The sequence below is a fragment of the Schistocerca serialis genome, chromosome 4 (assembly GCF_023864345.2).
Source record: "Schistocerca serialis cubense isolate TAMUIC-IGC-003099 chromosome 4, iqSchSeri2.2, whole genome shotgun sequence".
Taxonomy (NCBI): Eukaryota; Metazoa; Arthropoda; class Insecta; order Orthoptera; family Acrididae; genus Schistocerca; species Schistocerca serialis.
The window spans coordinates 4,231,701-4,256,280 of NC_064641.1; the positions used below are offsets into that span (position 1 = coordinate 4,231,701).

General features: G+C 45.9%; 1 protein-coding gene and 1 pseudogene across 2 annotated transcripts in view; both read left to right on the plus strand.

Annotated features, from left to right (window-relative positions):
- The window catches only part of LOC126473867 (neprilysin-4-like), a 742,276-nt gene that overhangs the window by 626,563 nt on the left and 91,133 nt on the right, over window positions 1–24,580 (plus strand). For both annotated transcript variants that reach the window (XM_050101197.1, XM_050101196.1), the window contains exon 10: window positions 21,426–21,570. In XM_050101197.1, the coding sequence (XP_049957154.1) occupies window positions 21,426–21,570 (145 nt within the window). The remainder of the gene's footprint in view (window positions 1–21,425; window positions 21,571–24,580) is intronic.
- Window positions 3,568–3,685, plus strand: LOC126476547 (5S ribosomal RNA; annotated as a pseudogene).

Sequence of the window (24,580 nt, forward strand, 5' to 3'; positions counted from 1 at the left end):
CCCCTAGAACTTAGAACTATTTAAACCTAACTAACCTAAGGACATCACACACTACCATGCCCGAGGCAGGATTCGAACCTGCGACCGTAGCAGTCCCGCGGGTCTGGACTGTAGCGCCCAGAACCGCACGGGCACCGCGGCCGGCTTTTATGTTTTCATTCCACTTAATGTCGCTCTTGATTGTTACTCGTAGATATTTTACTGTAGGTACTGTTTCCTGCAATTCGCCGTCAATCGTGTAGTTCTACAGTAATGGATTTCTTTTGCTGTGTACGCCCAATATGTTAGATTTATTTACATTTAAGGTCAATTTCCAGAGTTTGCACCATTCATCAATCCTTGCAGGTCGTTCTGCAAATCTATACTGTCTTCTAACATTGCTACTTTCTTACAAATAAGCATATCATCTGCGAACTGTCTTAAAGAGCTTATGACGCTTTCTACTAGATCATTTATAAACGCTGTACATCTACGTCTATCTACATGATTACTCTGCAGTTCACATTTAAGTGCATGGCAGAGGGTTCATCGAACCACAATCATACTATCTCCCTACCATTCCACTCCCGAACAGCGCGCGGGAAAAACGAACACCTAAACCTTTCTGTTCGAGCTCTGATTTCTCTTATTTTATTTTGATGATCATTCCTGCCTATGTAGGTTGGGCTCAACAAAATATTTTCGCATTTGGAAGAGAAAGTTGGTGACTGAAATTTCGTAAATAGATCTCGCCGGGCCGAAAAATGTATTTGCTTTAATGACTTCCATCCCAACTCGCGTATCATATCTGCCACACTCTTTCCCCTATTACGTGATAATACAAAACGAGCTGCCCTTTTTTGCACCCTTTCGATGCCCTCCGTCAATCCCACCTGCTAAGGATCCCACACCGCGCAGCAATATTCTAACAGAGGACGAACGAGTGTAGTGTAAGCTGTCTCTTTAGTGGACTGGTTGCATCTTCTAAGTGTCCTGCCAATGAAACGCAACCTTTGGCTCGCCTTCCCCACAATATTGTCTATGTGGTCTTTCCAACTGAAGTTGTTCGTAATTTTAACACCCAGGTACTTGGTTGAATTGACAGCCTTGAGAATTGTACTATTTAACGAGTAATCGAATTCCAACGGATTTCTTTTGGAACTCATGTGGATCACCTCACACTTTTCGTTATTTAGCGTCAACTCCCACCTGCCACACAATACGGCAATCTTTTCTAAATCGCTTTGCAACTGATACTGGTCTTCGGATGACCTTACTAGACGGTAAATTACAGCATCATCTGCGAACAACCTAAGAGAACTGCTCAGATTGTCACCCAGGTCATTTATATAGATCAGGAACAGCAGAGGTCCCAGGACGCTTCCCTGGGGGACACCTGATATCACTTCAGTTTTACTCGATGATTTGCCGTCTATTACTACGAACTGCGACCTTCCTGACAGGAAATCACGAATCCAGTCGCACAATTGAGACGATACCCCATAGGCCCGCAGCTTGATTAGAAGTCGCTTGTGAGGACCGGTGTCAAAAGCTTTCCGGAAATCTAGAAATACGGAATCAACTTGAGATTCCCTGTCGATAGCGGCCATTACTTCGTGCGAATAAAGACCTAGCTGCGTTGCACAAGAACGATGTTTTCTGAAACCATGCTGATTACGTATCAATAGATCGTTCCCTTCGAGGTGATTCATAAACCATAATGGTGCTATACTAGTATTACACTTCCTTGGGGTACACCGTAAATTACCTTTACATCTGTCGATTTTGTTGAATTAAGAGTGACGTATTGAGTTGTATCTACAAGGATGCCTTGAATCTAGTCGCACATCTGGTCTGGTACTCAGTAAGCTTGTGTTTCCATTAAACTGCACTGGGGACCGGGCCCAGTCCAGTGCCTTCTTGAAGTCAAGGAAGACGGCAGCAAACCGAGCGCCATTGTCTACAGCAGTATGAATCTCATCCAGCAACAAAGCGAGCTGGGTTTCGCGAGATCCATTTCAGCAAAATCCACTGATTTATATAGAGGAGAGTTTCGTTCTCCGAAAACATCATAATTCGTTAAGATAATGCATGTTCCATAATCATGCAACAGATTGACGTGAACGATATAGGCCTAAATGTATGCGCAACTGTTCTACGACCGTTCTTGAAGACAGGAATAACCTGCGGTTTTTTTTCCAGTTTGCAGGTACCCTTCGTTGGTCAAGCGATCTACGATGAGCTACTGCTAGAAGGGGAACAAATTCTTTCGCGTAATCTTTATAGAATCTGAAGGTATCTAACCTGGACCTGATGGCTATTCATAATTGAGTGACTGTAGTTGCCGTACTATAGCACGACGGGCAATCTCAATCTGCCATTTCGACGTTCGTACGATGATTGGAAAAAGGGATCGGGGAAACAGTTTCGGAAGACCGAATGCAGAGCGTAAAATCGGAAAAAGAACAAAGACACGTAGAAATTCTTCAATAACACACGAGAGACTGAATTTTACTGACGAGAGGAGAAACCATAGAGGTATTGCAAATGAAGCAGGAAAAAGATGCTATGGAGGTCAAAAAAAATGGGATGGCCAGGAAATGGAAAATGACGAGGCTGAAAGGCTGGGACTCGAATGAAAAGAGGAAGTGGCACCACCCTAGCCAGTGTCTGATGGTGCAGTCGGCCGTAGCGCTGTGGACTCTGCCCCTAGTGGTGCCGCTCTGTGCCTTCCTCGTCAAGGGCGCAGTCTCCGGTATCGTCGCACTGTCCGTGAGAACACTCGCCCTGATGCGGTGCAGCCCACTTCTCTCTCACGACACGAGTCGTATCTGTACAATCATGCACGGCCGGGAGAACGAAGCCTTTGTCTTTTCGGACGCCAGACGCGTGCGGCCGTTGAGACCCTGCACGGCTTATGGCCCTCCTGAAGCCTCTGACGTATCCCGGCGGTCCAAAAAGTTTCGAGACTACATTAATAAAAAAAAATGAAAAATTAAGATGGTACTTCGAATGCTCCAGGTCTCCCTCCACTTGAGTTCAACTCAGAGAACTTTTATAAGAGCATGTGGAACCTTCAGAAATGAGATTCTTTGGGATGTTGTTCAACTCGCGCGAACTCACACCTTCTTTGGTCTTGACGAACCATCAGAGACCCATTCTGGACTTCATCGTTTTCATTGCAGGTTCGTATGGATAGTGCCAAATCTCGTCATCCATGATGATTTCTTCCAGAAAAGAACTGTCCGGAATTTTTCGAGCAAGTTTCGGCAGGCGTCCACGCATCGTTGTTTATTGTTCCGGAGTCAAAGTGTGCGGGACCTTTTTTCTTCATCAAAATACTCAGACGAATGCCTTGAACACTTGATCTAGAGATGCTCAGTTCGTTGCTCCCTCGCGATTTGTGATACAACACTGATGACACACTACGGCCACACGTCCACCACTTAATAACACTGCCTGCTCGCAAATGACTGGTGGAAAGCACATCCGTTGTTTACAGTTGTTGGTTGAAGCTGCCGCCTTAGTTACTGCGCTGACGTCGCTTGTCTTGCACGCCAGCAATAAAATCAATCTTTGGACTTTTTTGGCAACGGCCTTGCCGCAGTGGATACACCGGTTCCCGTCAGATCACCGAAGTTAAGCGCTGTCGGGCGTGGCCGCCATTTGGATGGGTGACCATCCAGGCCGCCATGCGCTGTTGCCATTTTTCGGGGTGCACTCAGCCTTGTGATGCCCATTGAGGAGCTACTCGACCGAGTAGTAGTGACTTCGGTCAAAGAAAACCATCATAACGACCGGGAGAGTGGCGTGCTGACCCCACGCCCCTCCTATCAGCATCCTCCTCGAAGGATGACACGGCGGTCTGACGGTCCCGGTAGGCCACTCGTGGCCTGAAGACGGAGTGCTTTTTTTGGACTCTTCGGACGGATGGTGTATATTCTCACGATGTACGTGGTGTCCCGACCAGCGCGACCAGCAGTAGCAAGGAACGATAAACTGTGGGTTTCTACAGGCCACTATGCTGCCACTGTCGAGTTCTGACACTTGCCAGGAGACGTTTCTGCTGCTCACAAGAAGATGCGATTTCTGAACGAGAAACCAGCTGTGTAATATTTCCTTCTATAGATAACCAGCTAAATACCCGGCGTCGCCCCAGTATGTATTTATTCTAATCTTCTATTAGTCCACTTCTACATTCCCCCTCTTCCTGTTCATCTGTTCCTCCCACGTCTGACCTTCTATTCCTTCTCCCTCTGTCCAGTTTCTCCTCCCTCCTCAAAGTCGCCTCTAAGCCAATCACCTCCTCCCCCTCTAGCTACTCCTTCCCCCTTTCTTTATCCGTATCTCATCCCCCTCTCTCTATCCATCTGCTCCTTCCCTCTGTGTCAATCACCTCCTCCTCCTATATCTGCCCATCTCCTCCTTGCCTGTTCTCCATCTCTTCCTTTTTCCTTTCTCTCTCTTTCCCTCCCCTCTCTCTCTCTCTCTCTCTCTGTCCATCTCTTCTTTCCTTTGCCTGACCATCAGCTCCTTTCCCCTCTTTCCATCTCCTCCTCCCACCTCTCATATCCTGCACCCCCCTCTTTGTCCGTCTCCTTCTTCGCCTCTCTCTATTCATCACCACTTCCTCCTTTCTCTGTCCATCTCGTCCTCCTCTGGTCTGTGTTAATCTCCTCCTCTTTCCTCTCTGTCCATCTCCTTCCCTGCCATCTCTCCACCTATCTCCTTCTGTCCTCTCTCTCTGTCCATCTCGTCCTCATTCCTTTCTCTGTCGATTTCCTCCTCACCCCTACTTCTATCCACCTCCTCCCCACCCCTCTGTCTTTCCATCTTCTCCTTTTCCCTGTCTCTGTCCATCTTCTCCTCTTTCCATTGTCTGTCCATTTCCTCCTCCTCCTCCTCCTCCTCCTCCTCCTCCTCCTCCTCTCTCTATCCTTGTTCTTCTCTCCCTCTCTCTGTCCATCTATTGCACCTCCTTCTCTCTGTCCATCTCCTCGACTTTCTGCCCGTCTCCCCCTCGGCCGGCCGGAGTGGCCGAGCGGTTCTAGGCGCTACAGTCTGGATCCGCCCTGCTGCTATGGTCGCAGGTTCGAATCCTGCCTCGGGCATGGAGGTGTGTGATATCCTTAGGTTAGTTAAGTTTAAGTAGTTCTGACTTCTAGGGGACTGATGACTCCAGCAGTTAAGTCCCATAGTGCTTAGTTGAACCATTTGAACCCCCTACCCCTCTCTCTGTCCATCGCCTCCTATCCCATATCTGTGTTCATGTCCTCCTACCTCCTTCTCTCTCCATGTTACCATACCTACCAATGCAGAAGGATTCTTGTTCTTACCCCTCCATATTTCTTTGCAGATAGTATGTACAGCAGGTTTCTTGAAATAGATACAGAACTGTAAGAGGAGCTTTACCCATGGCTTTGGGACATACTTTTTTTAAAATATTTGAGATATTTCACTGATATTTCTATACATAGGTCACCAGAGAAACTGCGCCTGAAGACACTTACGAGAGTCACCATATATGCGTCTTTTTAAATAGGAGCCCCCATTTTTATTACGTATTCGTGTAGTACATAAAGAAATATGAATGTTTTAGTAGGACCACTTGTTTCGTTTTGTAATAGATGGCGGTGTAATAGTCACAAACATATAAGTACATGGTATCACGTAACATTCCGCCAGTGCGGACGGTATTTGCTTCGCGATACATTACCCATGTTAAAATGGACCGTTTACTAATTGCGGAAAAGGTCGATATCTTGATGATGTATGGCTATTGTGATCAAATTGCCCAACGGGCGTATGCTATGTATGCTGCTCGGTATCCTGGACGACATCATCCAAGTGTCCGGACCGTTCGCCGGATAGTTACGTTATTTAAGGAAACAGGAAGTGTTCAGCCACATGTGAAACGTTAAACACGACCTGCAACAAATGATGATGCCCAAGTAGATGTTTTAGCTGCTTTCGCGGCTAATCCGCACATCAGTAGCAGACAAATTGCGCGAGAATCGGGAATCTCAAAAACGTCGGTGTTGAGAATGCTACATAAACATCGATTGCACCCGTACCATATTTCTATGCACCAGTAATTGCATGGCGACGACTTTGAACGTCGTGTACAGTTCTGCCATTGGACACAGGAGAAACTACGGGCCGATGACAGATTGAAGCTTCCTGGCAGATTAAAACTGTGTGCCCGACCGAGACTCGAACTCGGGACCTTTGCCTTTCGCCCGGACCTCACAGCTTTACTTCTGCCAGTAACCGGGCGTGAGTCGTGCTTCGGTAGCTCAGATGATAGAGCGCTTGCCCGCGAAAGGCAAAGGTCCCGAGTTCGAGTCTCGGTCGGGCACACAGTTTTAATCTGCCAGGAAGTTTCATATCAGCGCACACTCCGCTGCAGAGTGAAAATCTCATTCTCGATGACAGATTATTTGCATGCATTCTATTTAGCGACGAAGCGTCATTCATCAAGAGCGGTAACGTAAACTGGCATAATATGCACTATTGGGCAACGGAAAATCCACGATGGCTGCGACAAGTGGAACATCACTGACCTTTGTGGGTTAATGTATGGTGCGTCATTATGGGAGGAAGGATAATTGGCCCCCATTTTATCGATGGCAGTCTAAATGTATGCTGATTTCCTACGTAATGTTCTACCGATGTTACTACAAGATGTTTCACTGCATGACAGAATGGCGATGTACTTCCAACATGATGGATGTCCGGCACATATCTCGCGTACGGTTGAATGGGTACTGAATAGCATATTTCACGACAGGTGGATGGGTCATCGGAGCGCCATACCGTGGCCCGCACGTTTACCGGATCTGACGTCCCCGGATTTCTTTCTGTGGGGAAAGTTGAAGGATATTTGCGCACCGAAAATGCCTGACAACATGCGTCAGCACATTGTCAATGCATGGGCGAACATTACGGAAGGCGAACTACTCGCTGTTGAGAGGAATGTCATTACACGTATTGCCAAATGCATTGAAGTTGACGGTCATCATTTTGAGCATTTATTGCATTAATGTGGTATTTACAGGTAATCAGTCTGTAACAGCATGCGTTCTTAGAAATGATAAGTTCACAAAGATATATGTATCACATTGGGACAACGGAAGTAGAATTTTCAAACGTACCTACGTTCTGTATTTTAATCTAAGAAACCTACCTGTAACCAACTGTTCGTCTAAAATTGTGAGCCATGTTTGTGGCTATTACAGGGCCATCTATCACAAAGCGAAAAAAGTGGTCCAACTAAATCATTCATATTTCTTTACGTACTACACGAATATGTAATAAAAAATGGGGGTTCCTATTTTTAAAAAAACGCAGTTGATATCCGCTTGACCTATGGCAGCGCCATCTAGCTAGCCAACCACAGCGCCATCTGGTTTCCCCCTTAAAGCTAGACGACTTTCGTTCTTTGTAGCCTTTTCGGTTGATGCTTATTTCGTGAGATATTTGGTCCGGTCACGATCGATGGACCACCCTGTATATATGTGTGTATGGATAGATTTAGATAGCGTTACTCCTATTAACATTAATTTTCACATGCAAGCGTGTAGTGCAGTCGACGTCAAATTGACATGCTTTGCTGCCGCTTTTATAATGCCGTTATTTTAAAGACTAGCAGTGTCAGATGTAGAATCCCCGCCCCCCCCCTCCTTTCCGCCATCCTTTTCCTGGGCTCTCTGTTCCCCCCCCCCCCCTTTCCATCCTGTTTTCTCCCTACCAAACCTCTCCCTACCTCCCTTCTCCCCCCCCCCCCCGAGTCCTTTTGTATTCCCCTCCTCTGCCTTCCCCACTCCCTGTCGCGTCTGCCCAGCACCCGCCCCCCCCACCCCTCTTATGGGTCCTCATCCTCCATCGGCTCCTTTCCCACCTCCCCCCCCCCTTCGCTTTTCCTGTCCTTCCCCCCTTTTTTATTTTCCCATCATCTGTCCAATTTCCCCCCACCTGCCCTCGGCTGTGCTATTTCACATTTGCCAACTTTTTAGTGCAGTGTTCCAGTGAACGTTCAGTGTTGTTCGTCTTTCTCGTGTTGCGAACAGAAACCATGCTGTCGCTAAGTGTGAATTTTACGTCTTTTGCGAACACAAACCAGACTGTCGCCGTGTTTTTTAATTGTCTGTCTCTTGTTTTACCTGTCTGCTTCGTATATATTTTATTAGCATCATCATCCCTCTGTTCTATGTTTTAAGTTCCACGATTGTTTTCGCCATGTTACTATTTAAGTCTCCGATTTTATCGCCTGTTTTTATTATTTATTCTCTTCATCTTTTTAACAAAGTCTGTAGGCTGAAGAGCGGCATAGTAAGCTGCTGCCAGCCCGCCGCCTTCGGGGGGGGGGGGGGGGGGGGGGGGAATCGAAACTCAATAAAGGAACAAAAAAAAAGATGTAGAAGAGGGCAAGAATATCCGGTTAGAGATGTCAGCAAAAAGAATAGTTTGATTGAAGGGTAGGTGAGGCTGGCTGTTTTCGGTGCTGCCGGAAAGTAGGCGCGCCAGCCGCAGAGCGGGTGCACGTACGGCGGCGGAGTGGTTGTGTGTGTGCCGGGGCGAGCAGACGAGGTCGGAGCACGGCGGCGGAGACGGCGACGGCTTTACGGCCGCCGCGGGAGGCGGGCTCTACCCCCGCCGCCGCTCGCACCTGCTCACACGCGCAAAGTGCCGCGGCGCGGCGCAACGGCGGCGGCGGGGTTTCTGCCCAGGCGCTCACACCGACACTGCCTCCTCCGAGTAAAAGGACGGAACTCGTCGTGGGTCGCCACTCATTTCTTCTGGCGAGGGGTGATCAAAAAATAACGGGGAGTTTTGTTCTTCTTACACAATCTTTATTAATTCATCAACTTTTTCACCCCCAAAATAATTTCCCTCAAATACGAGGGCTATCCACAAAGTACATTACGTTCTAGAATTAAAAATAAATATAGTATTGGAAATTTTTTTTATTATATACAGATGAAAACCACACTTCAATACTACTTTTCTACATAGTTGCCATTTAAATTAAGGCACTTATCGTAGCGATGGACGAGCTTGGAAATTCCTTCGTCGTAAAACGGCCGCCTGCTCCTTCAACCACGTGGTTACCTCTTCTTGAAGCTGTGCGTCGTCATCAAAGCGCTGCATAGCCAACCACTTCTTCATTGCTGGGAATAAGTGGAAGTCGCTCGGTGCCAGGTCGGGACTGTACGGCGGATGAGGAAACAACTCCCACTTAAATGATTCGAGAACTTCACGAGTGGCATTTGCCGTGTGGGTCCGGGCGTTCTCGTGAATCAGCAAGGTCTTTGAGCCCAACTTTCCCCTGCGCTTGTTTTGTATTGCTCTTCTGAGGTTGTGCAGAGTTTGGCAATACCTTTGAGAGTTTGTTGTAGTGCCTCTTTCCAGGAAATCCACAAAAATCGTATTTCTACCGGGTTACTGATCAACCACGTGGTTGAAGCCGCAGGCGGCCGAATTTTACGACGAAGGAATTTCCAAGCTCGTCCATCGCTACGATCAGTGCCTTAAATTAAATGGCAACTATGTAGAAAAGTAGTATTTAAGTGTGGCTTTCATCTGTATCTAATAAAAAAAATTTCCAATACTTTATTTATTTTTAATTCCAAAACGTACTTTGTGGATAGCCCTCGTATAATACACTTTTGTAAACGCCGTTTCCAGTCTGGGAATCATTTCTGGAACTCAGTTTTCGTTATGTCGTTCAGCTCCTTCTGCGATTCTGTTTTGATCTCACTAGTAGCGGCAACACGACTTCCTTTCGTGGTTCTCAAAAATGGTTCAAATGGCTCTGAGCACTATGGGACTTAACATCTATGGTCATCAGTCCCCTAGAACTTAGAACTACTTAAACCTAACTAACCTAAGGACAGCACACAACACCCATCCATCACGAGGCAGAGAAAATCCCTGACCCCGCCGGGAATCGAACCCGGGAACCCGGGCGTGGGAAGCAAGAACGCTACCGCACGACCACGAGATGCGGGCTTTTCGTGGTTCTCTTCAGCCTCAGGCATAGAAAGAAGTCGCAGGCGAATGCGGTGGCTGAGGCAACATAACGGTTTTATTTTTTGCCCAAATTATCACGACCAAGAATTGAGGACGAAGGGCAACAGACAGATTCCATGTTTCCAGATTTCCGGAAAGCATTTAGCACGGTGCCCCATTGCAGGCTGTTAACGATTGTAGGAGCACATGGAATAAGTTCACAGATATGTGAGTGGCTCGAAAACTTCTTACATAATAGAGCCCAGTGTGTCGTCCTCGACGGCGAGTGCTCATCAGGGACAGGGATATCGTCAGGAGTGCCCCAGGGAAGTGTCATAGGACCGCTGTTGATCTCCACGTACGTAAATTATTTGGAGGTGTCGGGTGGGCAGCAGTCTGTGCTTGTTTGCTGATGAAGCCGTGCTGCATGGAAAGCTGTCAAAGTTCAGCGCCTGTAGGAAGATACAAGACAATATTTCCATTTGGTGTCATGAACGGCAGCTAGGCCTAAATGTGGATAAACGTAAGTTAATGCAGGTGAGTGGGAAGATCAAACCTGTAATGTTCCGATACAGTATTACCAGTGGCCCGCTTGATACAGTCAGGTCGTTTATATATCTGGGCGTAACGTTGAAAAGCGATTTGAGATGTAACGAGCATGTCGTAGGGAAGGCGAATGGCCGACTCCTGTTTGTTGGGAGAAATCTAAGAAAGAGTGCTTCACCTGTAAGCGAGACCGCATGTTGGACGCTCATGTGACCTGTTCTTAAGTACTGCTCGAGTGTTCGGGATCCGTACCAGGTCGGATTGAAGGAAAGCATCGAAGGAATTCATAGGAGGTCTGCTAGATTCGTTACCCGTAGCTTCGGACAACACGTTATGTGTTACGGAGATGCTTCGGGAACTCAAATGGGGATCCCTGGAGGGAAGGAGGCGTTCTTTTCGAGAAGCACTACTGAGAAAATTTTGAGATCGGGCATTTGAAACTGACTGCCGAACGATTCTATTGCCGCCAGCATATACTGCGCATAAGGACCGCGAAGATAAGATACGAGAAATTAGGGCTCACACGGAGGCACGCAGAAAGTCGTTTTTCACTCCCTCTACGCTAGTGGAACAGGAAAGATAATGACAAGTTTAGGTACAGGACACCCTCCGCCACGCACCGTGCGGCGGCTTGCAGAGTATCTACTTAGATGTAGATTTAAAGGTGTGAGCGGGAGCATTATCGCAATGCAATTTCCACGAGGGGTTTTGCCATAACTCTGGTAGTTTTCTTCGGATTCCTTCACGCAAACGGCGCCTATCTTCCAGATAGTATTCCTTATTGACCGTACGACCATAAGGCAGGAACTTATCATGCCGTACTCCATTTTAATAGAAGAAAACAGTGAGAACAACTTTCGCATATGATCTAAATTTTGCAATTTTTTCCGGTCTTGGCTCTTCCTGCAGTTCCCATTAGAAGATAAGAGCCTTAGTTACGACGTCATACCCGTGTACCCATATTCCGTTACCTGTTATAACCTTCTTTAGAAGTTATGCATCATTGTCGACTTCATTCAGCAATTCCTGAGTGATGTCTCGGCGACTTAGTTTTTGGTCGAAATTCAACAACTTCGGAAATAACTCTGCTCCTACACGTTTCGTACCCATAACATCCAATACAATTCCTTGGCATAGGCCAGTGGATATTCCGAGATCATGAGCGGGATACGGGTGGGGGAGGGTAAGCGGAACCGACAGACTAGGAGGAGTGCGTGGCGTTCGAGGATTTGTAGGGCTTGATAAAAGGGGGGCGGGGGGGGGGGGGGGGGAGGGAGCGGAAGTCCATGCCACATTATCGTAGCAGAGGATGGGTCGGATTAGCGCTTTGTAAGTGTGGAGCAGTGTTGAAGGATGCAGTCCCCATGTTTGGCCAGTTAGTAGTTTCATTAGTTTTGGTCTATTGTGCCCGTTCTGTTGAATGGTTTGTATATGGGGCTTCCTTATTAATCTACATTAAAAACGAAGAAATTCCTCCAGCTGTATTTAAGGTGTCGATTAGACAGGGTGATTCAAAAAGAATACCACAACTTTAGGAATTTAAAACTCTGCAACGACAAAAGGCAGAGCTAAGCACTATCTGTCGGCGAATTAAGGGAGCTATAAAGTTTCATTTAGTTGTACATTTGTTCGCTTGAGGCGCTGTTGACTAGGCGTCAGCGTCAGTTGATGCTAAGATGGCGACCGCTCAACAGAAAGCTTTTCGTGTTATTGAGTACGGCAGAAGTGAATCGACGATAGTTGTTCAGCGTGCATTTCGAACGAAGTATGGTGTTAAACCTCCTGATAGGTGGTGTATTAAACGTTGGTATAAACAGTTTACAGAGAATGGGTGTTTGTGCAAAGGGAAAAGTTCTGGACGGCCGAGAACGAGTGATGAAAATGTAGCACGCATCCAGCAAGCATTTGTTCGCAGCCCAGGAAAATCGACTCGCAGAGCTAGCAGAGAGCTGCAAATTCCACAATCAACTGTATGGAGAGTCCTACGAAAAAGGTTAGTTATGAAACCTTATCGTCTGAAATTGGTTCAAGCACTGTCTGCAGCTGATAATATTAAAAGAATCGATTTCTGTGATTTTATCCTTGCTCAAATGGAAACAGATGAATCTTTCGTTTCAAAGATTGTGTTTAGTGATGAAGCAACTTTCCACACTAACGGGAAAGTCAACCGTCACAATGTCTGTATATGGGGCACTGAGAATCCGCGGGAAACAACTCAGTATGATCGTGACTCGCCTAAGGTGAACGTTATCTGTGCCATTTCAGCCAATAAAGTTTTTGGTCCCTTTTTCTTCGAAGGTGCTACTGTAACTGGACTACAGTATCTGGAGATGTTAGAGAATTGGCTGTTCCCTCAGCTCGAACAAGAAGCACAACAATTAATATTTCAGCAGGATGGAGCGCCACCACATTGGCACTTATCTGTCCGTAACTACCTGAACGTCAACTACCCGAGGCGATGGATCGGCCGCCAGGCAGCCCGTGACAGAGCACTTCATCACTGGCCTCCAAGAAGCCCTGATCTCACCCCCTGCGATTTTTTCTTATGGGGGTATGTTAAGGATATTGTGTTTCGGCCACCTCTCCCAGCCATCATTGATGATTTGAAATGAGAAATAACAGCAGCTATCCAAACTGTTACGCCTGATATGCTACAGAGAGTGTGGAACGAGTTGGAGTATCGGGTTGATATTGATCGAGTGTCTGGAGGGGGCCATATTGAATATCTCTGAACTTGTTTTTGAGTGAAAAAAAAACCTTTTTAAATACTCTTTGTAATGATGTATAACAGAAGGTTATATTATGTTCCTTTCATTAAATACACATTTTTAAAGTTGTGGTATTCTTTTTGAATCACCCTGTATTTTGGTAACTAGTTTCAACGTTGTAACAAAGTCATCTCCAGGCCCATACACTTGTTGACGTCAACTGCGTGCGGCTGATACTGGAAGTCCTTATTAATCAGCGATCAAGTGTTATTACGAGGTATTTTAATTACCTGTATAGGACTGTTATAAATGCTAAGGTAAAAGTCGTGGGGACGGAAGGTGCGGGTGATTAAGCCTATAATTATTGCCTGGGTTTTGACAGGGTTAATTTTGAGGAGCCACTGGTTGCACTAGGAGGTGAACTGATAGAGATGGAAGGATGGTTGGGGTCAGGTAACACAGCATTCTGATGTTTTATCTCAAGTTTGCGGTCACATCTTGGGGTTGAGTATGGTGCCTACTGCAACGAATACACCACTTCCAAGTAACCTACGTAAAAAGTTCTTCCACGAGCACTTGTTCGTCAAGTCGTTGTGAGTTAAGACGCCCGCCGCTGCTGCACAGGAGCACTGCGAGGCGGCCCGCAGGTACGCCGCGCGATACTGTTAATCAAATATTCTGGCCGGAGCGGCGGCTGTGTCCGCCGCGGAAATGAGCTTTCTGGCGGCCCTTTCAGAGGCGCGCCCGCTAAATTGGGATTACGGTCACGAGTTAAACAGGCGCTGCGCCGCGCCGCCTGCCGATGGCCAGGTGGCCGCTGGAGGCTGCTGGAACAGCCGCGCGTCACACACACACAGCAATTAGCTCTCTCCAAACAAACTCCTGCTGCTGGTTGTGCCGCTGTCGGCAACCAGATCCGGCGCACTCGTGATTTCCACCGTTAAAACTGTTTATTTTTCCTCTCGCTGCTTTTCGTTCCCGTTTTACGTTGTTTCCGCGTGTAAAGTTGATTTGAATGCTACTTAAATCTTAACTGAAAGCTCTGGAAGCAATAAAATGTACAGTATTGCCCCAGTTATAAATTAAAAGTAATTCTAATTCTTCGATTTCCGTTCTTGCTTTCCCTTAATCACCAGATGAATGCTGGAACTGAAGATAATCTGTGTGATCAAAATTATCCGGAGACCCCCGAAGACATACGTTTTTCATATCAGGTATATTGTGCTCCTGCCACCTACTGCCAGGTGGTCCATATCAGCGACCTCAGTAGTCATTAGACACCGTGACAGAGCAGAATGGGGCGCTCCGCGGAACTCACGGACTTCGAACGTGGTCAGGTGATTGGGTGTCACTTGTGTCGTACATGTGTGCTCGACATTTCCACACTCCTAAACATCCCTAGGTCCAATGTTCCCAATGTGATAGTGAACTGCAAACGTCAAGGGACACGTAACAACACGAAAGCGTATTGGCCGACCTCGTCTCTTGACTGACAGAGATCGCCGACAGTTGAAGAGGGTCGTAATGTGTAATAGGCAGACATCTATACAGACCATCACACAGGTATTTCAAACTCCGTCAGGATTCATTGCAAGTATTATGGAAGTTAGGCGGGAGGTGACAAAACTTGCATTTCATGACGGAGCGGCTGCTCATAAGCCACACATCACGCCGGTGAATGCCAAACAATGCATCGCTTGGTCTAAAGAGCGTAAACATTGGACTATTGAACAGTGGAGAAACATTGTCTGGAGTGACGAATCACAGTACACAATGTGGTGATCCGATGGCAGTGTGTGGGTATGCCGAATCGCAGGTGAACGTCACCTGCCAGCGTGTGCAGTGCCGACAGTAAAATTCGGAGGCGGTGGTGTTATGGTGTGGTCGTGTTTTTCACAGAGGGGGCTTGCCCACCTTGTTGTTTTGCGTGGCACTATCACAGCACAGGCCTACATTTATGTTTTAAGCATCTTCTTACTACCCACTGTTGAAGAGCAATTCGGGGGTGGCAATTTCATCTTTCAACACGATCGAGCACCTGTTCATAATGCACGGCCTGTGGCGGAGTGGTTACACGACAATACCATCCCTGTAATGGACTGACCTGCACAGATACCTGACCTGAATCCCACAGAACACCTTTGGGATGTTTCGGAACGCCGACTTCGTGCCAGGCCTAACCGACCTACATCGACACCTCTTCTCAGTGTAGCACTCCGTGAAGAATGGGATGCCATTCCACAAGAAACCTTCCAGCACTTGGCTGAACATATGTCTGCGATAGTCGAAGCTGTCACCAAAGTCAAGGGTGGGCCAACACCATATTGAATTCCAGCATTACCGATGGAGGGCGCCACGAACTTGTAACGCATTTTCAGCCAGGGTTCCGGATAATTTTGATCACATAGTGTATTTCTCGAAATATTTTGAAAGAAGAATATTCGTCACTTTGAAAATACCCGAGCTGCATAAATGGGCTGAGATCTCAAATACTTACGCATCATTTTGCCAACTAGGAGAAGGAAAGATAAATTAATATTGTATTAAAGACATAATCGCCATTTGATTGTAATACAATCTAGAATTCGGCGTTAGGCCATTTTCAAGTGTTACAAGAATCAGAAATCATTAGACTCGAGTAGAACACAAGTCATCGTCAAAACATGTGTCTTCGGTTACATAAACTAATTTCGTCAAATTAAAATAAGAGAAAATTTGTGTAATACGCTAATTTGCTGGCAGTTAGCATGACCTATTCACTTGATGTCGCTGTAGAATAAAAGAGATGACCAAATCAAATGTTAAAATTTCGGTCCAATGTGTCGTCCTGATTGCAACAGATTGCAAGATGAAATCATTTTTTATTTGCTCCATTGGATACAAGTTTATTATCGGTGATGTTATTTCATTGTGAAGTTTGAGAGACATCCCGTACTGTAAGGACGAAGAGAGTACCTCCACGTGGATTGCAGCAGTGTCTGAAACTGAGGAAGGACATAGAGACAGAGAGAGAGAGAGATTATAGAAATTAAAAAGTGTAAAATATTTAAAACCGCTAATGTGACCATGGATCCGCTTGTTAAACACTAACATGCTCGCTGAAAAGGATGTACTGCGTTATAAGCGAATTTAGACACATGCGTTTCCACAAGGACAGACCACATCTGTACAGTGCAGGGTGGTAACAGGAAGAGCTTTTATGGTGTTTCCGCGGTGCGTGAGGATCAGTGGCCTGGGAAATTAGGACGGACAGTTTTCCGGTCAATTGGTTATCGGATGCGCTGACCGCGCGTACAGCTCCCATTGTTCAACCACAGTGCGTGTGATGGAGTCTGGTAGACGAGAACAGCTATGCAGCCGTTCGAAACTAAACCGCCTTCAATGTCGTTACGCTGGTATGTAGCTGTTATTCCTACGATAACGGCAGTGTTAAGGCCGATACATTATCAAAGACATATATTATGAGAAGCAGAAATGATACTGAGTAAATAAAGGTCATTCTTCGCTAGAAACGGGCCACTTCCGTGAACATAGGACAATGTTTTTGGAGACCGAACAATTTCTCGGTAGGAATCTGTTCGAATACCGCAAGGACCGCCGTTGAAACCCGAACAGCGCAAATTTTTTCCAGATAACCAGTTTGGGTGTCAAGAAAGCAATGCGTGAAGCCATCAGTAACTATACTAGCACAATATTGCCGAAATGTTTGGCTGTCAAGAAAGCAAAGCGTGAAGCCATCAATGACTGTTGTAGCACAGTATGGCCGAAAGATCTTTCGCAAAACCCAAAGAAATTCTAGCCGCATATAAGGTTATTAGCCGGCCATTGTGGCCAAGCGGTTCTAGGCGCTACCGCTACGGTCGCAGGTTCGAATCCTGCCTCGGGCGTGGATGTGTGTGATGTCCTTAGGTTAGTTAGATTTAAGTAGTTCTAAATTCTAGGGGGCTGTTGGCCTCAGATGTTAAGTCCCATAGTGCTCAGAGCCATTTGAACCATAAGGCTATTAGTGGAACCAAAATTAGTGTCCAGTCACTCGCGTACGAGGCAGGACCTTAAACTGAATCTAAGGAAACAAAAGGAGGCATGCTTAACTCCGTTTTCAAATGTTTCTTTACAAGGAAACTCCAGGGTTGTTAGTCTAATTTAAGGGGAGGTTTACTATCTTTGGCCCGAAAAAAGCACGTTCTTTGAGAATTTTTTTCTCGGGATGTCTTATAGATATCAATGTCAAATTGGGTCAAAATGTTTATTGATATTTACTCTAGAAATTGGATTTTTTCGACCGGAAATATCGAAGATTAATGGCGGAAGTGCCATCGGAATGAAACAATATTTCGATGTACACCTCCAAGTGCGGTAAATCACAGGTCAGCCGGCTCGCCTGAAATCAAAACTGAGTTGACGTTAGGGAAGTATATAAAATTCTGTAGGAGTTACACCTCGCTTAAGTTATTTGGACCATAGGAAACACAATTGTGGCCATTTGAAGAAAAATAGGGTTTTTTTCATCAATTTTTCGAATTCGTCGGTCAAGTAAAAATATTTGTAGTTGATGGACCGGAATAAAAGCGGTACAACTCCTAGACAATTTACTTAGCTTCGTCGGAAACAAAGAATCATGCAAATCGGTTCAGTAGATTTGAAGTTACCATACCGCGCGATAAAAAAACGTCATTTCGAGAAAAACGCGTTTGAAGTTTTGACTACATATAAATGCAATATCATGCAACGTACGTTCAGTCTGCTATTCCGGGTCCATAAACTAGTCCTTCCTCTTCCTCACAGAGGGCGTTCTGCTCGATCTGGGCCATCCTGCGCTGCTCCAGAGCCGCTCGCACGGCCGGTGACAAGCGGTTTTCGGCCGCTTGAATCCGGTGGTCGTCCGATAGCTTGGCGAACTGCGTCGAATAGAGTCCCAGGGTGGCGTCCATCGTTGTCATGGTCTTCAGAATTGCTCAATACCCTTCGTTGAAGCTGCTCACTGCCAGGAAAGTCGCAATCTCCACAGTCTTCGCACCAGAATGTAAATGCTTGGGGGCTAACTTCCAAACACACGCGTTCAAACTTTCATTTGAATTTTGTGTGTTTCCTCCCAAGCACCGGTACAATAACTCGTCCTCCGAAAGAAAAAAACTGGTGCGTGAAAAAGGCCGGTTTCAGGCACGTGCATTTTTTTGTTCAGCCGTGAATAACAAACATTTCCGTTCCGTATTCGGAAAAACCGCTTCGGGGATGGATTCTAAACACTTAGATGGATCCAAAAATGCAATTTTTAAAAGACCGATTTTTTGAACCAAAAGATAGTAAACCTGCCCTTAATTATAGTATCACTGAGAAGATGAGTGAAGATATGTCTGTGGGGATGAGAAACAACTGAAGCGTCGAAACTGAACATAGCTCCAGGACTCGATGGAAGCTCTATCAGAGTCTATAACCAACTGGCGACTCAGTTAGCGGCAGTGTCTGTGGGGATGAGAAACAACTGAAGCGTCGAAACTGAACATAGCTCCAGGACTCGATGGAAGCTCTATCAGAGTCTATAACCAACTGGCGACTCAGTTAGCGGCTGAGTATATGTTGGCTTTTGGTTGTTACTCAAACTTCCCACGTACACACCGCAACACAGCGTGCGCAGAGGACAATCACATGAAGTTTGTCACCATCTTTCGGGCTTTGAGAAAGGTCGAATAAGTGTCATGAATAACATGGGAGCATATATTGCATATCTCGCAGACTCAGTGTGACAATGTGGCAAGAAGAGCAGGCAAGTGTCCTTACAGAAGAGCTATACCACGAGAATATCGTATGCTTGTGAATAGACGGGACAACAGCAGAAATCTAGGCTGTGGTCGTAGGCAAAAAGCCACCGCGAACTATCCGGAACAGATTACTGGAAGACGGTACGGTAGTTGTCGTACGTCGTTTATTGCTGACACCGCAACACAGACATCAGAGAGCCTGACTCAACTGGGGGACTGAGCGGCGTGCTACCGTGTTCGCTGATGGGTCTCGTTTCTGTTTGTGGCGGTCAGATTGACGCCAAATGACCACAGAAGACCTGCTGGTCGTGCGGCGGAGCGGATCCGTCTCCCACTATCCTTTAAACAATCAGTCCACCTACCTGGATGGGTTTCAGGATGTCCGCAACTTCACTGTACGATGGTAGATACTGATGTAGCCGAAAAAACCAGGGTTGACGAAAAATCGACTAAATACCTACCACGGAAAGGCCAGGTAACTCCAGTCCAAGGGTAGCATCTGAAAGTTAAACTATCGAACGTTAAGGATTGTTGCATCAGTCGTTTGAAAAAAAGTCTAAAATTTCCTTTAAGTGGTTTTATTGTCTTTAAAAGAAGAGAAACTGCTATCAAGTCCCTATTACGAGTAAATATCCCGACATTATTATGCAGCAATGTTACTGACGTCTCTGATACAAGTGCACACCTGAAAGCAGCCAGAAGATACTTATTACTTAAAACATGTCCAAATTTTATGCAAATGAATATAAGTAACTGCTGATAACGGGACAAAGGCACTTAAGCATATTTGAGCATTTATACAGAAGAGCAAAAACACAGTAGTCTGCAAAACAGGTATATCTGAAATTCAGTAATTGTTATCTCCCCACAGTTTGTTATAAAAAGGAGTTCTCGCTTAATGCTGTAACACTTTTCGTTTCAGCCGGTGCATCTGTATAACTAAGTTTTGGGCCAGCATGCATAACACATTTTTGCAACAGTAAGTTAAGATGAGAGCCAGGTCTTGCTTCTGACTCCTGCCAGTTTGGTAAATGAGAAGTTCCTGTTGCATAGAGTGTGAGTATTTTAGTGAAATTTAAAAGTTCCATTTTTTACACACATAATACAGGGTTATTACAAATGATTGAAGCGATTTCACAGCTCTACAGTAACTTTATTATTTGAGATATTTTCACAATGCTTTGCACACACATACAAAAACTCAAAAAGTTTTTTAGGCATTCACGAATGTTCGATATGTGCCCCTTTAGTGATTCGGCAAACATCAAGCCGATAATCAAGTTCCTCACACACTCGGCGCAGCATGTCCCCATGAATGAGTTCGAAAGCATCGTTGATGCGAGCTCGCAGTTCTGGCACGTTTCTTGGTAGAAGAGGTTTAAACACTGAATCTTTCACATAACCCCACAGAAAGAGGTCGCATGGGGTTAAGTCGGGAGAGCGTGTAGGCCATGACATGAATTGCTGATCATGATCTCCACCACGACCGATCCATCGGTTTTCCAATCTCCTGTTTAAGAAATGCCGAACAGCATGATGGAAGTGCGGTGGAGCACCATCCTGTTGAAAGATGAAGTCGGCGCTGTCGGTCTCCAGTTGTGGCATGAGCCAATTTTCCAGCATGTCCAGATACACGTGGCCTGTAACGTTTTTTTCGCAGAAGAAAAAGGGGCCGTAAACTTTAAACCGTGAGATTGCACAAAACCCGTTAACTTTTGGTGAATTGCGAATTTGCTGCACGAATGCGTGAGGATTCTGTACCGCCCAGATTCGCACATTGTGTCTGTTCACTTCACCATTAAGCAAAAAATGTTGCTTCATCACTGAAAACAAGTTTCGCACTGAACGCATCCTCTTCCATGAGCTGTTGCAACCGCGCCGAAAATTCAAAGCGTTTGACTTTGTCATCGAGTGTCAGGGCTTGTAGCAATTGTAAACGGTAAGGCTTCTGCTTTAGTCTTTTCCGTAAGATTTTCCAAACCGTCGGCTGTGGTACGTTTAGCTCCCTGCTTGCTTTATTCGTCGACTTCCGCGGGCTACGCGTGAAACTTGCCCGCACGCGTTCAACCAGCGCCGAATGGAGTTAGCAGTTGGTGGATCTTTGTTGAACTTCGTCCTGAAGTGTCGTTGCACTGTTATGACTGACTGATGTGAGTGCATTTCAAGCACGACACACGCTTTCTCGGCTCCTGTCGCCATTTTGTCTCACTGCGCTCTCGAGCGCTCTGGCGGCAGAAACCTGAAGTGCGGCTTCAGCCGAACAAAACTTTGAGTTTTTCTACGTATCTGTAGTGTGTCGTGACCATATGTCAATGAATGGAGCTACAGTGAATTTATGAAATCGCTTCAATCATTTGTAATAGCCCTGTAATTAAGATTCTGTCTGCTGAGATGTCACGGCATGCCGCTTCGGTGCCTGCAGATGAACTGGACGCGCTACCTGGACGCCGTCCTGCAGGACACCAACGTGACGCTCAACCTCAGCTCCGACGTGGTCGTCGTGATGGACGTCAACTACCTGCAGAAGCTGGCTTCCCTCATCGCCGTCACCGATCCCCTGCGGCTGGGTGAGTAACCACGGACCAGCGTACCACATTTCCGGCTGCGATTACCACGTCACCATCTGTATTCCAGGCGCTAGGTGGCTACTGCCTGCAGTAATTAGGGAAAAACGCGAGTGCGCCAGCCATCCGGACGACTGCCCATGGTAACCGTGGACCTGGTGTCCCGGAATTACGTGAATCCTTCCATCGACCCGACGTCTCAAATCATCGGTTCTCTGTAAAATTCTTTAATAATTAGCCATCAATTTATCTCACATTGCCAATTGCCACTTACTCGGGGAACGCAACATACATCAGTGACCATTTCAAAACATAGCCTTTATGAAAACAATAAGTATGGCAGAACTTGTATTAGCAGCCCAGCTTTGTGCTACGTTAGTGTGAACAGTTGTTGACAGAACATATTCATGCTAAAGGCAAGTCAATACCTGTTACCTCATTACTACGTGCTTTTCTGGGTGGAATGTAATGTGCTAGTAACTCAGGAGCTCCAATTACTTCTTTTTTCGTGTTCCCACTTCATTAACTAATCTGGGTCTAATAAATAATTGCCTTTGATTGTATCCATGATAGGGCCGCCCGGGGTGGCCGAGCGGTTGTAGGCGCTACAGTCCGGAACCGCGCTGCTGCTACGGTCGCAGGTTCGAATCCTGCGCCGGGCATTGATGTGTGTGATGTCCTTAGGTTGGTTAGGTTTGAGTAGTTCTAAGACTGGGGGACTGATGACCTCAGATGTTGAGTCCCGTACTGCTCAGAACCATTTGAACCATTTTGTTTATGCATCATAGATAAGGTTCAAATGGTTCAAATGGCTCTAAGCACTATGGGACTTAACATCTGAGCTCATCAGTCATCTAGACTTAGAACTACTTAAACATAACTAAGCTAAGGACGTCACACACATCCATGCCCAAGGCAGGATTCGAACCTGCGACCGTAGCAGCAGCGCGGTTGCGGACTGAAGCACCCAGAAACGCTCGTCCACAGCGGCCGGCGATAGATAAAGGCTTGTAGATGTTAAAATCAGTGTTAAAACACAGATTCAAGCACCTTTCGCAATCGAAAAGTGGTAGAATTGACGCGTCTTTTGCAGGAAGAAACCTTCATAGCCTTATGAAATTAATTAAAATAATAATATAAATAACACTATTTTAAATATCGTGATCACTTCCCTTGTAACCGCGTCCTTCGAAAACGTGCTTCAACATCATGCGTCCAGTCGGTAAAACTGAATAGAATAGAACGGCATATTTACTACACTGAATTTAAAAGGCTTTCAATGCAGAAGAAATAAAAAATTGGGAACAACTTCGACAGAAAAGGGGAAAGACGACGTGGGGAGACAATGAGGGAGTACTGGGAAATAGAAAGAAACAACAAAGAAAGAAAAGGAATTGAAGTTGTTACGTGATCCAACATGGTCAATAAGGGAATGAAATGAAACGGCTTATGCAGTTCGTGAACGTAGACAGTGTCACAACAAGCAAAAATTACTCGCGTGGAAGATCCGCATTCCTCCAGGAAAGACACACCCGGATGCGAACACGTATGTAGCACGACTTACCGCTTTGTATGCGTAGAGAAGAAATCAATTCTAGTGCTTTCACATTGTGAATTGAGGTTGAACCTACATTTTAACAATCATTAATTAGGTTCTCATAAAGAAATAAATTAGTCCCATAATGATTTGTCAGCGTATTCCATATTTTCTTTTTGTGTGAATTTTATTTTTGCATATTGATTACATTCAATATTCTCCATATTCGCGTCTTTATTTATATTTACTCTCTTGCTATGAACCGCTCCTTCCAATTTCGAATTAAATACATTTCTTACGTCAATACCAGTCACACTAACCCATTCTTTCTCCAGTTAACACTTACCTACACACTTCCTAAAAATTCTATTCAACTTCTATTCGTTCCATGCATTACCTGGCCATTGAAACTTTCTTTTCCTATCTATCCCGATTCAGGGAAAGCCAGGAATTGCGATTAAGGGAAATTTACATGGGAACTGTTATGACGCAGGTCGTGTTCGACGTGGCAGTATTTAATGCCCACGTATACTGTGAACAAAAAGTAAATTGGTGATTAGTTAAAAGCTTCTCTCCTCCTTCTTTGGAGCTTAATTATACAAAGACAAGAAATACTTATCGATCATGTCTCTGTCTTGAACAATGATTTCGATACTTCAAGTTGTGTCCATCGAAGAATGCTAAAGTGCAAATAGTAGTGTGAAAATCTCACGTCGTGCATTTATTGTCTCTAACTACACGAATACTACGACGTGCAGTAGAACCTAAGTACTGGAGGTCTGACGTTGCACAGTCCAAGTCTCTGTGTAGCATGAAAACGACTGCTGGTAGGTGCACATGAAGTCGGAGGTGAAGATACTAAGTCGGCGGACTAGCTGACGTCAGAAAGCAGACCACTGGAGGTTCCAAGAAGGATTTTGATACATGGAGTGGGGCAGTGGTTGGTGTAAAGCCCAGGGAACTCGTCCGTGGAGAGCTCGATGTGCACTGGCGACGCTTGACTATGGGGTGACCTACTCGTGGGAACGTGATGCAGAAGTGAAATAGTGTCAACGAAAGCAGTGCCACGGTCATGGATGCAGGCGCTACGTTCAGCAAGCCTGGCACCTCTCATGGCGGCTGCCGAAGATTCTGTGAACAACAAACCAGCCTGTTTGGTTGCTGTTCATGATATTTACTAACATGTGAGGCAAGCACTGGTCGGTGATGGGGTTGGTGGTGGGAAATCCGAAACCATAAAATAACACCTGCCACGTGCTCACCCGTAGGATGCAGGTGTGCGACTGGTTGCTGTCTTATAGGCGAGTGGCCACAGATGTAGCATCCCTTCCCCCCAGTAAAGAGGTGGCAAAGTCACCTTGATGGAGAGAGACGATCCAGCAGCCATCCTCCCCCAGAAAACGAGGGTGGTGCTATCAGGAGGCTTAGGGTGGGGAGCCATCGTGGCATCTGCCCAGAATCAGCAGTCAGTGTGTC